This window comes from Gadus chalcogrammus, chromosome 12, assembly GCF_026213295.1.
Source record: "Gadus chalcogrammus isolate NIFS_2021 chromosome 12, NIFS_Gcha_1.0, whole genome shotgun sequence".
NCBI lineage: Eukaryota > Metazoa > Chordata > Actinopteri > Gadiformes > Gadidae > Gadus > Gadus chalcogrammus.
Window position 1 is genome coordinate 813990 of NC_079423.1, and position 13830 is coordinate 827819.

The 13830-nt window shown below is 45.7% G+C and overlaps 1 protein-coding gene across 1 annotated transcript in view; it reads left to right on the forward strand.

Annotated features, from left to right (window-relative positions):
- The first annotated feature begins 6963 nt into the window (after window positions 1-6963).
- The window catches only part of dnai3 (dynein axonemal intermediate chain 3), an 88176-nt gene continuing 81309 nt past the window's right edge, over window positions 6964-13830 (forward strand). The window contains exons 1-5 of the mRNA XM_056603543.1: window positions 6964-8572; window positions 8936-9040; window positions 9140-9283; window positions 9561-9751; window positions 9920-10036. Of these exons, the coding sequence (XP_056459518.1) occupies window positions 8519-8572; window positions 8936-9040; window positions 9140-9283; window positions 9561-9751; window positions 9920-10036 (611 nt within the window). The 5' untranslated portion in view covers window positions 6964-8518. The remainder of the gene's footprint in view (window positions 8573-8935; window positions 9041-9139; window positions 9284-9560; window positions 9752-9919; window positions 10037-13830) is intronic.

The following is a 13830-nucleotide window of genomic DNA, read 5'->3' on the forward strand; positions in this document are numbered from 1 at the left end:
GATATTGGGGGTCAACTACCATCACCACCTGACCTGACTCCATGTTCCCGTTGTCAGTTTCCCATTTCTGCCTGACTTGAAGGTTCGGAAGTGTCGTGGAAATATCAATCATAACTATAAATATACATCACATACAAATTATATTAACCTTGTTTATATAATTATGACATTAGAAGGAACTGCATTCTTTCTCCCTGTATCTTAAATCACATCCCTTCCTCCACTGGAGCCAGCCAGTCTGGTATTGAAATCTACTGACTTCTTTGTTGTGTAAACTGATTACAGCCATGTCTTACCAGACCTGCAGACATGTCCAATATCCACCCATTGTATTACAAATTTACTTGGCCTAAGGTCACTCCCACTCCCTTCCCAAAATGAAAACGTTCCCTATAAGAATCTTGTGAATCTATTGTCTCGTCGAATGTGTTCTTGGTAACTTTTGTATCCAGTACTTTCCCATGATCATGCCTTAAGATTAAATCAAATATTTCGCTGTCCGACGTGTCCGTGAGAGAACCTTCTCTTCATCAGGAAGGTATTGGAGAATAAAGGCTGTCCAGAAATGGTCTGCTAAGATCTGGCTGTAGTGCCGTCTCCTCCTGCGAAGGAGTTCACTTTCACAGTAGATTGCCTGAGGAAGAGAGGCGTCGGGCCGCCCCATCAGCAACATATTTGGTGTGACAGGGTCTGGGTCGGCAAGGTCAGAGGAGATGTATCCGAGAGGTTTTGAGTTCAGAATACCTACTACTTCAACCATAACTGTGGGCCCTATTTTAACGGTCTGAAACGCAAGTGGGAAGCGCAAAGCGCAAGTAGCTTTGTGGGCGGTTCTACGGCGCTATCGCTATTTTACAGGCGGATAAATGACGCTTGCGCCGCGGCGCAAGTGTCAAAAGGGTTGGTCTGAAGCAGCCTAATTACCCGTAGGTGTAGTTTGGGCGTAACGTGCAACAAACCAATGAGAGTGCCAGCTCCCATCCCCTTTAAGAGCCATGAGCGCATTTGAATCGGACGAGTTGATATTTTGACAGCGCGTCTGCAGTCTCCGAGAATTTCAAACTGCAAATGGCTTAGTTTATTGCCAAATAATATGGCCTAATTCACACATGGAATATACTGAGTCCTCAAATAAATTTCGGCAAAGAAAACGTATGATAGGTTATAACATATGATATGCGGTAACTGTGGTTCTATTTAATGATATACGCAATACATTATAAACATTGTTTCTTATCAGTATTGTATGCTATCCTAATATGCATGTGTCCCCGCGGTAATAGACATTGCCATTGATTGTATTATGCGTTACGTGTTTAGTTTGCCCAAGTGAAGGAGTTCAAGTACCTCGGGGTCTTGTTCGCGCGTGAGGGAACTATGGAGCGTGAGATTGGCCGGAGAATCGGAGCAGCGGGGGCGGTATTGCGTTCGCTTTACCGCACCGTAGTTACGAAAAGAGAGCTGAGCCGCAAGGCAAAGCTCTCGATCTACCGGTCGATCTTCGTTCCTATCCTCACCTATGGTCATGAGGGTTGGGTGATGACCGAAAGGACGAGATCGCGGGTACAAGCGGCCGAGATGAGTTTTCTCAGAAGGGTGGCCGGCGTCTCCCTTAGGGATAGGGTGAGAAGCTCAGCCATCCGTGAGGAACTCGGATTAGAGCCGCTGCTCCTTTACTTAGAAAGGAGTCAGCTGAGGTGGTTCGGGCATCTGGTAAGGATAAGAAATACCATGCAAATTTAATTTAAATGAAGTGAAATTTCGAGGTTGGAAACTGGGCGCCTTACAGAGCACACACGCGCGCCCGCATTCATTCATTCTTTTTAACACTCACTCGCGGTAAAACAATGTTTTTCACGATGAAATAGGCCTACTCATCAATCCTAAAAGTTATGGGCATGTAGGCCTACACGATGTCTGTGTCAAGAAAATATGTGTTTGCTGTACGGTGTTTGCAGATGCATTGATTTAAAAGTACAACTTATTACCGCTGCATCAGCTGTTCTTTCCCAAATAATTTACCGAGAATGTGCGGCTAGGTAGATGAGAGAAGCAAAGTGTATGCGCGAGGTGCACAAGCAATCCGTATGCATCGCATGCGTATGTATGCATGCGCCCTTAAAATAGCGTCTGAACAACGCGCCACTGACTTTAAACCAGGTATTTCCTGGTCAGTAGCGCAATGGTATTCAGAGACGGCAAAATACCGTTTGCGCCAGAACACGCCTCCTCCTTCCGCCGAACCGCCCCTTGCGGCGCATGATCAATCCCTAATTTACCGGCGAGTGGCGCTGGTGGGAAAAGAACGCTCTGCCCCAGTTGTAAACTAGCAACGACACATGCGCCAGTGACTAAGTCACTTGCGCCGGATGCAAGATAGGGCCCTGTGTGTAGGACTGTTGTGGAGTCTGTCCAGAGGGTCACTGACTGAATTGGGATAGTGAGTTCAGAGCTGAGAAGGTTCGCCAGTTGAGCACCAGATAGGGCTGCGCATAGTTCAAGGTGAGGGATAGATAGCTGGCGTTTAGGGGCTACACGAGACCTGGCCATGACGAAAACTACATGGTTGTCTTTATGCTCGTCCTTGATCTGAAGGTAGGCGACAGCACCGTACACACGCTCAGAGGCATTACAGAATACATGCATATGGGATTCTGAGGTGGCTGTGTCATTATTAAGGGGCAGATAACGTTCCGGCTCCCATGCTTGCCATTTTTCCAACAGACTATCTGGCTTGATGATGTTATCCCATTCTCTCTCCTGCTTCCATATATCCTGCACCAGGATCTTTTGGGATCCTGGTGCAGGATTGATTGATAGTGGATATTTCAAAGGATACAGATGCTCCATTCACTTGCACTATATCCTGTCTCACTGTACGAAGGGAGATGTTTTCAGGCATAGCTGTGAGGCCCAAACATTGGACAGCTTGGGGGAGCACGATAGATCTATCCGCACCGTCATCAAGGATTGCATGAGTTACAAGGGTTCTTTCCCCATTGTGGAGACATACGTTAACAACTTTCAGCATGACCTTATGGCAGCGATTGGGTTTGTCCATGTAAAGGAGCTCTGAGGGAGAGGATGTTAGCATCACTTTGGCTGATTTGCTTATAATTGCATCATGGAGAATGGTCAGGTGGAGCTCATTACAGGTGTTGCATGGCTTCTTTAAGGTGCATTTATCCATTTTGTGTATTCTCCCACATTTGCCACATCTATCCTTCTCTTTGAGCCATTTCATTATGCAATTTCTGGATAGTTTTTTGAATTCTGAGCATGCGCCCACAGGGCTCCAGACTAACGTTTTCCTTGGGTGCACTGGTGCGCCTACATTTTTAAATTGGGTGCACCAGCACGTATTTATGGTGCACCCAAGTTTTGAGTTGTGGGGGGGGGGGGGGGGGGCAACCCGGGCAGCTGCACTGGTTGCACCGTCGATAATTACGCCATTGATTAATAATATCTTGATCATTAAATAAATGCCTTAAATAAATGCCGAATCTGTATCTCTCATAAAGAATATCATCAGACAATGCCAAGGGATCGGTTCTGTCCCGAAAAACCCTCTGTCTCCGGAGAGACACCTGTACGATAAGTGCGCCGAGGTCCATGGGAACACCCACAAATGGTGACGCCATTATCGGAGGAGGGGCTAGGAAGCTGCGCACGCCGATATAAGCAGCCGATCTCCGGGTAGACTCGCTGAAAAGCTGCTCCCGACCAGGTTTGGTTGCGAGCGTAAGTCACCATGGTGATACAGCGACGCTTAAAGAGATCGACTTTCATGGTACAGCTAACCCAGGCTTTCAGCTCAACATACCTCGCTAACCCTCTAATCGAGCTTCGTAGTACAGGCCCCTGGATTGGGCTTCGCGGGTTTGTTTACCCGCGTTGCTATTGTTACCGGTCTTGCGTGTTCCAACGGTTTATTAGGTGTCTAATAAATCGCTGTCTAATCAATACTTCATTCACTGCCTCTTCCGTGGTTATTACAATATTATGAATAGACTGCTCTGTAAAAAAAATAAAAATAATAATTATACCAGATACATTTTCAGTCGCACCGGTGCGCCCAAATAAAATATTTGGTCGCACTACCCCGAATTCTAGGCGCATGTGCGCCCAAATTAGGCGCACTCTGGAGCCCTGCGCCCAGAAAGTGATCTCTGATATTACAGTAGGGACAATAAGGCTTGGGCTTATCGAAATTTACCTTCTCTTTGGTGTAAGCCCTTTGTGTACTATTCATCCCAGATGTCGTGGACAGGTAGACGGAGGAGACTTGTCTGGAGGGTTGGCGTTCCTTTCCTATACGGTTGGGGTTCCTTTCTTGTTCGTGGAGCTCAACAGCTCTCTCTGATATGCATTTTGCTCTCGACTTTGACTGTAGCCAAGTTGACAGGTCGAGGAGGGAGTATGTTTGGGTTGCCTCTCCAGTCAGAATGCCACGATTGATGCAACGCTCCACAAATCCGTCTCTATACTGTACAGGTAATTTACTGATGAGTCTATCAACATGGGACCCACACCTCAGCTCAGACCCATTAGGGCCCTCCAGGGACAGCAACATTCCAACAAGAGCTTGGACAGAAAGGGCAAAATCATCAAAGGCCTCTACATCACCTATACGAATGATGGGGGAATTTAACATTGCACCAATTTCACTCTGGACCAGCAGCCTTGGCTGACCGTACTTCTCTTTAAGTGATCGGAGAGCAGTGGAATAAGGTCTGGTGTCATGCATGCAGGGTCTGGCCAATTTATTTGCTCCTGGGTGCTGAAGATGGTCTAGTCGTATTTGATATTTATACTGCTCAGTAAGATTGGGGTGATTATCAAGGAGGTTTTCAAGGGCCATTTTCAGCAGGGCGAACTCACTCTCTCTGCCACTCTTGAACACTGGAAGTGAGGGCCTCGGCACTCCATACGCAGAGGCTATGAACAGCTCCATCATATTTGGGGTTGGACCATGTAGGTCAATAAGTGGCGGCTGCTGGGATAACATGGCTTGCACTGGTGGTAAATGGCTAGTGAGAGTGGGCTATTCAGGATCGGGCAGTACTGCAGCACCATAAGGGGCCTGGACATTAGCTGGAGGTGCATTTACATTAGAGAAGGAAGAGGCTGTTACCTGGGAAGGTGCATGGTGACTGGTATAAGGTAAAGCCAGGGTAGACAATGTAGGGACAGGCAATGGTGCAGCTTGAGCACTGGCTATGTGGGGCAAAGAGGGAGCCTGGACAGGGGCTATACTTTGCTGTGGTTGTTGAGGAATATGAAGGGTTTGGGAGGCACTAGGTGCAATAGGAAGGCTAGGTTCAGGAAGCGAGGAAGTAACTGACGAATGAGGGTGAGATTCGACACCTACCATTCTTAAAGGGGCAGGAGTGAATATCCTGGATGGAGGCAGATCGTAAAAGGAAAAGGTGGCTACATTACGAGGAAGGGATGAGGTCTCAGGGGCTCCGCCAGAGTGTTCATCTTCAGAGAGATTCTGTTGAATGAAACTAGAGACCAGCTGGGCTGACTGAAGCTCTTGTTCTTTAATACGAATGCGTCGGTTCATGCCAACCTGTCAGGCAAGTCTCTCTCTCTCTCTGTGTGCGTCTGCTTGCCTGTTCTGGGCAGCTCTGGCGGCCTCATCAATTGTTTTGAATTGCTCATCAAGCTCCTTGTTCTCTTGACTTTGTCTTTTAAGCTCCTCAAGCTCATCTCTCTTCTCCTTTTCCTTGAGAATGCTGATTTGGATATCACTCAAACTTGGGGCTTGGTCACTTCCAGAGTGCATACTAACTTGAGAGCCAACAGGGAGGCTAGGAGTTGGCCTGGAAAAATAAGTCTTCTTGCTGCGGGAGTGACGTGACCTATGGGATTGTGCTAGCTGCTGCTGGGGCATTTGGATCCCATAGTATACTGGGGGCTGCCTATCTCTTCTAGGTCTAGCCCCTAGTTCATGGCCAATTGACTTTGTGGGGGGTTGAGCTAATGCGTCACATGGTACTGATGGCAAGGGGATTTGGTGCTCACCAAAGAAATTAGGCAATACTGATTTAGGTGGAAGGCTAGGATTTGTTGGGGGAGTAGGAATTAATAGCACAGGTGCTAGTTGAGACAAATCTGCATTGCCCGGGTAAAGCTGGGTTGAGTGTACTCCCAATTGGGATCCATCCATCATAAACTCAGTAGAGGGCTCATCATCGATATAAATGATTTTAGCTTCAGCCATTTTAGGTTAATGTTGAGTGGTGTGGCTCAGTACTCCGGCGCGAAGGACCAATTTGGTCCTTCGAGCCGGAGTACTGATTAGAGGCTGTTAGAGGCTTGTGGTCCACGAAAGCCGCAAACTCTCGTCCTTCCAAGAGGAACCGGAAATGGCGGATCGCCAGCCAGAGTCCAAGGAGTCCCCTGTCGAACGCGCTGTATTTGCGCTCCCTGGGGGTCAACTGGTGACTGAAAAAGGCGAGCGGCTGCCAGGCACCATCGGCCCATTGTTCGTGCACCGCGCCGACGGCGTAGTCAGACGCATCGGTGGTGATGGCGACGGGGGCATTATGCGACGGATGGGCCAACATGGCGGCTTGGCCCAAGGCGGCCTTCGTGGCCTCGAACGCCTTCTCCCTCTCCGCCGTCCAGTCGACAGCCTGGCCAGGGGACTTGTCCTTGAGAGCCCCGTACAGTGGGCGCATGACGTGAGCCGCCTGGCGGATGAACCGGTGGTAAAACGTCACCATCCCCATTCCAAAAGCCAAACCGGACTGAACTGGACGGTCGTTCCGTCTGCTAAAAGGGTCCGTGCTAAACACGCCCCCCACCCATAGTTACGTGGGTGAATTATATTAACCACCACAAACAGTTAATTTGAAGTCGTAAATATTTATTTTGCATGTGTACTCTAAAGTCACAAATGTGTAACACTACATTTGAAGTCGTAAATATTTTTTCTACCATTGTAAACACAAAATAGGGTCTACGAGTTCACAAGTCTGTGTTACAGGTGCACAAATCCTATCCTGCACATCACAACTTCAAAGAGTCATGCTACAATCATTGCAGCGCAGTTGGTGCAAAACACATTCCCACACCCGTGTTTCATAATCTGTGAACATGCACAAAACCGTAAACCCACTAATGAAACTAATGCGCCACTGGTTCTAAGATATTCTCAAACACAATAATTATTTTTTGTTTTATTTTGTTCTCCAGATTAAGGAACCGTGTTCTGGTGGCAGTTTGTTGAAATTTGAACATCAATGTCTGGTGATACTGTCAGACCGCCCAATATAGCTAATAAAATGGCATGGCAACCTCAGAAATTGGCCGCCATGTTCAAAGTTGTCACAATCAATATTACATATCCACAGGCCACAGATTATGTCCAATCATCATGAAACTTGCCATATATGATCTTCAGACCAAGCTGAACAAATGTGCCAAACAACTTTTTCTAATTCAAATCCGTTTGGCCGTGACAGCCAATCAGACTTGACGGCAAAGCCGCCAAATAGCAAGTAAGCCTGTTCTCAGCATCTTTTTAACATATCATAGCCAAACTTGGAACATAGACTCATGACATCATTCTGGGGACATCCAAACAATTTGGTGACCTTCGATCTCAGGGGGACGACAAACAGGAAGTGAGCTCATTTCTCTGCAAGGACTTCCTGCATCCAAACCAAACTTGGCTCATAGTCTTATGAGCGGATGCTTGTTTACATTGTGTCTCTGTTAGAGATATTGTTCCAAATACCCCTATGTATTTGTGTCACTGTCGGGCAGACGATAATGCGGCCTTAACACTAGGTTGGGTAATTTTTCCATTTGGTAAACATTGATGCGTACTCGCATAATGCTCTAGTGTTCATTCCACCAGCCGTCGTTATTACCGATTACCGAGACGGTCGTCATGTAGCCACCTAACCGATTACGTCTGTCCGGCAGAATTAGTTTATCGAGTCCCATTATGCACCTAGCCGATTACGTCCGTCCGATTAATGTTACGGTCGTCAAGTAGCCACCTAGCCGATTACGTCCGCCCGGCAGATTAGTTTATAGAGTCCCATTATGCTTGACAACCACATTGCTGCATGCAATTATATTTAATACTATTATTATTATATACTTAAAAAAAATAAATGCTTACTGGTTATTTTTAGGTCAGATTTAAGGATGAAGATGAGTCTAGTTCTGTATGATGACACAGCTGCTGCATATGTTGGCTTGCTTCTTTACTTGGTGAAACACAAACAAAGAGGGGAATAGTGAGGCATACAATTCTGCTGATTCACATCAAATCAAACAATACCCAGGACAGCTTGCAAGACTAGGCAAAAACATCTCTATCCCATACTCCTGTCTGTATTAACCCTAAATATCTTCTCAACCAGTGCACCCGGACTACATCTTCCCTCTGGTGCTGACCTCCGCCACCCAGGAGCTCTTTGGGTGCCGTGCTGACGAGGACCTCACAGAGGCTAGCCCTTACAAACTGCTGAATAAAGAAGATGTGGTGCAGGACATGAAGACCAGGGCGGCAGTGTCAGATTTCAGTCCCGTCAAGCAGTTTGTTCTGGTGAGGATCTGCTTCTTTTTCCCCAGATACAGATTACAAAAGCAAACAACCAAGTGTGCAAGAGCATGTGTTTGCCCTTAGTGTGTGTACAAAGAGATGGCTGTTTCCCAGCATATGATTACTTCTGGATGCAGGTAGTGCGTGGGTGGCTTGTTAACTTGTTATCCCTTCCCATTTGCATAGAAACTCCGACAAGAAGTGTTAGGTTTCTATTGAACCCATTGACCAAAACAACCAAAAAACTAACGTTATTTGAAACTGAAACTGTAATTTACCAAAATAAATTAAATGTCTGAATGATTGTTATTTGGAACGAAAGCCCTTGTTTGAAATAAGTCCAAAACCCTTGGACCTCATCCGCAGGACTACCCAGATGATGAGATCCTGCTGGTGTTTGACAGGGAGTTCACCTATGGGCAGAGCTTCTACCTGGCTCTCACACCTGAGGCCAAAGAAAGAATCCTCCATGTAAGCCAAAAGCCACAGATATACGCTCCACCACAACTACTTAACCACTCACATGATGTAATGTTCCTGCCATGATGCACACTGACTCTGTGCTCACAGACACCGCAGGCCGCGGAGGCGCAGCCGGGAGAGGTTCAAGGGCAGGAGGAGTTGGTGGTGAAGAGCCCAGAGCCTCAGGCCTGGATCCCTCTGGGATCGGAGCTGGAGATAGAAGAAGATTCCACCAAATTCTCTAGAGACAAGGTACCAGAAAATAACTAAACATTGATTCATTAGGTTGGTGGCCATCTGGACCCGAGATCAATGGTTCTAAATTAAATCAGTCAATAAGCCAGTCAATAAGTCCTTCCCACTCACGTACTAATAATTCTACATACTTGTCATATATCTGGTGTGATCCTCCCCAAACACACACACACACACACACACACACTATATAAAGCTTTTGAGCGCCTTGGGAAATGTATTAATTTTTATTTTTATTATTACTATACAAGTAAATCTATCCCTCCTCAATCAGCTGAGATACAGGGTCTCCAGGGCACGGAGGGACTTTGGAGCTCCCGTGAGTTTCTCTGACCACGTCGCGGTTGATGACATCCACAAGTGTGTCTCATTCAAGGATGAAAAGTTCACCATCAAACTGATGGAAAAGGAGTGCGAGGTTCAGGCCATTCCCATTCTATCTAACAGCAGCGCTCAGACACAGTGGTAGGAAAATTAACATTGATTTGATTATAAACATATATAAATCATTAAACTGTTTAAAACATGGCACAATTAGTCAAAAAGTAATGTTGGATTACGTTGCCAATGCATTCAGAAAGTTTACGGTTCTGAGAAATGTCAAAGAATTTAATTAACAATATTTTTTCACAGGGAATATCCAAAGAATATGTGCACACAGTACGAACCGAGAGGGTTTAGTATGGAAGAGAAAGAAAACTATCGCCAATCTGAGAAGCTGAGAAAGTTTATGAACACAGTGGCCCCCAGGTAAAACTTTGGCTGATGAATGGCCTCTCTTTTCTGCACAGCACTGGGAACATTGTATTTCATGGTTGACCAAATGCTACTTGAAGTTAATGAGATACTTCACCGGTGGGAATATGAAGGTTTTATGAATTAAATAATTTAATTTTTTTTTTTTTTTTTAATCGGTTCCTCCTAGCCTGAAAAAAGGCAGAAAGAGTGTTTTCATGGTCTCTCTGGCTCAAAGTAAGAAAACCTCCAACTACCACAGTGCATTGCGCTCGCTGCCCCGCCCACCTGTCGGTCTCCCGTCCCCCTCATTCGCCCTCAGTACGCGAGCTCCCGCCCCCTCTCATTCCTTATTGGTGGAAAAATTTGCCACCAAAAGTGTGTTGTATTCCTCAGCCCTTCTAGCGGGACAAGAGGTTTCCCCCGAAATGACGTCAAACGCGTCATTTGACGTCATTTCGGGAGAAAATTAGACGAGAAAAAATGGGCCAAGGAGAGACTGGTTTAGACTGATATTTATTTATTTATTTATATTACATAGCGATTTTATAATGATAGAACGCCGGTTCTAAATGGGTGAAGTATCCCTTTAATGTATCATACAGCAGAGGCTTTCGAGGACTCACACCCATTGTTAGTCTCATTAACAGTCTCAAAGGGCTTAAGCTGTGATCAGATGACATAACATTATTTTTTGGTATGATTACATGCAAAACAACACATACAGTCTCACATATAACATATTCGTTTTTCTTTATGGCACTGCTTTTAAAGTGATGGCCAGCAGGAGAGATATCTGTTGAATAACCATAACATCCCAGAGGGATGTATTCACTAGTCACTTCAAATCAAATATCTTGTCTAAATGTCAAAAATGATCTTATAGTCAGCTAAAAAACGCAGTGCTTCATTCAGCTGCATGGTCGCCGTAATGTGATTGTACTCTAATTGGACACAATCTTGGCCACGTGAGTGGAAATTGATAACCTGAAATTGCAACAGGTCAAACATCATTTTATGTTACGGAATTCTCTTGTACAACACCTTCAAGATTTGAAATGGTGAAGGTTATTCTCTCTCTCTCTCTCTCTCTCTCTCTCTCTCTCTCTCTCTCTCTCTCTCTCTCTCTCTCTCTCTCTCTCTCTCTCTCTCTCTCTCTCTCTCTCTCTCTCTCTCTCTCTCTCTCTCTCTCTCTCTCTCTCTCTCTCTCTCTCTCTCTCAGGGCTGTGTGAAAAAGAGCTTTCTTCACGCACATTGTTGTTGTTAAAAAGCATCTCTTTACTTATAACACTGCACAACTGTCGAGTCTATTGCACAACTCCAGCCCCTCCAGTCTAAAACTCTGGCCCTCTTAAAGAGCACCAGAATGGGTGTGGCTCAATTAGCCTATGAGCCACAGCTGCAGACTATCACGGCTAACCAGCCAGACAGGAGCACGTGAATCTTTTAAAAACAGTGAAGATGCCATTCACATCTTCACAGGCTGTCAAGCGATTTAAAAAAATAATCAAATTAATTACAGGCTCTGTGATTAATTAATCGCATACTTAAATTTTTCAGAGAAAGTATTTAAAAATAATTTAATTCAAGTAAATTATTGCAGATGAGTGATTCAATGAATAATATACATAATAGACTTTAAAGTGCAATGCCTCTTTTATTTAAAACATGTCTTTCATTAATATACGGTGCATTCGAAGATCAAATTAATAACATTTCCATCTCACTCAAGATTCAATGCATCTCAGTCGAGTGTGGCATGACGAGGCTGCCTGCTAGCGCCAGCTGTAGGGGCTGTGGCAGCTCGTACCTACGAGCTTGCTACCAAATGTTCTATGTCGTATAGGCTTCGCCTTTTAAGGCCATCGCTATTGGGTTATCCCTAGGCGTGAGCCGTAGCACTGAAAAATTTGTAATCCCCACCCACCAAAAGTTTGGGCAGTTAAGACCGCGTGCCTCAACGACGTCCGCATTTCGCAGATATAGTCGGGTGCCGGCGGACGTTCTGCTCCCAATAAACTGCTTTTCTTCAGCTATTTAAAGGACAATGAGGCCGACACTTAAAAGGCTGCGCCTATACTCATAGAATCTAGAGTTACAATACATAACTATCGTTCTATGTCGTATAGGCTTCGCCTTTTAAGGCTATCACTATTGGGTTAAAGGGCGAAGCACGATATAGTCTATGCCTCATTGGTCCCAATCAGTACCAGAAACACAGCTACATACACGCTAGTATCATGCGTCAGACGTAGCATAACTTACATCATGCGTCTAACGGCACGTCATCAACGAGCAGCTCCAATGTGTCTGATAAGACACAAGAGCTCTCAGCATGAATATTTGACTCCTCCTCACATTGTCTAATATGCGAGGGGAATAGTCACACAATCACACTCACTCTGACAAAGCACCTAGAACTGAGTGTGTCATAGAGAGGCGCGACATGTCTCTTAAGCCCAGTTCAGACCAAAGATTCACCTTGCAACTCGCAACTCCTTGCGACGCCTTGCGACGAGACGGGCTGCGACGTTCTAAAACTGGGCACTTCACACTGGCTGCAACGCGCTGCAACGGTAGGTGGTTTCCCTAGCAACTGTGAACGCAAGTTCACAAGTTGATCTGGCTGCCTTTCGTGTTATCACGAAGAATTTATAAAAAATGTTGCTGAGATTTTCTATGTGGGTCCACGGTACAACGGAATGAAATCTGACCTTATTAATATCCCCCCCCCACGATAGTATGAGTTCGAATCCCGTAATGTATCATATTTTAAGCATTCGTTTTTCATTTATTTCGGCTTAAAACGGTTCTACGTGACAAGTTTCTTCCAATTACACTCCAAATACGAATGAGATGGGAATGTTTTTGACATTTTATTGAAAGACAAATCAAAGAGGCATTCGCAAGGACAGCTACGTGTCTGGCCCGATTTCCAACAGCTGGCGTAGCCACGACAACAAACGACGCATTCGGCTAATGGTCACCAGTTAACACTGTCACGAGTTGAACTTAATAATAATAATAAATGAAATTTATATAGCGCTTAATATGGTACTCTAAGACGCTTTAAAACACCACACCAAGTGCCACTGCAATGTCGCCACATGCTTTATTCTTGCTGTCCCTGTTGCTATACCCCTTACTGCCAACGTCGTAAAGGACAGGTTGATCCTCCAGCAAGCGAATTAAATTCTCCTCCCTCTCCTCGGACCAGAAGTCTGCCATCTTCGGATATTTGTATGCTGGAGTGGACAGTACGGTACCGGGACGGAGTAAGGCAGTGACGTACAAGTTGTTCTGTGCTGTGATTGGCTGAAGAGAAATAGTTAAATCGCCGCGTTCTAAAACTGGACCTTGCGATTTGACATGTTCAATCTCTGGCGACTCCTTGCGACGCCTTGCAACTCCTTGCAACGGCTTGCAACGACCCGTTCACACCGCCCCTGCGACGTTCTAAAACCGTCTCGTTGCAAGCCGTTGCAAGGTGAATCTTTGGTCTGAACTGGGCTTTAGGTAAAACCTAATAAAAGAGCATGGGGAAGCCCAGGAGGCTGCTGTGCAGATATCCTCCATAGGCATCCCTCTTTGCAGAGCGACAGAGGACGATATTCCTCTGGTGGAGTGAGCTCTGATAGTCTCAGGCGGCTCTGCCCCCGCTGACACATAAGCCTGTGGGATAGCATCACACAGCACAATGCGACAGCCGTTGTTTCGTCAGGGGGAGGCCCTGGGAATGTTCTCTGTAATGCACAAATAACTGTTGAGATTTGCGCAGAACCTCCGTGCGCTTCACATAACAGGAAAGC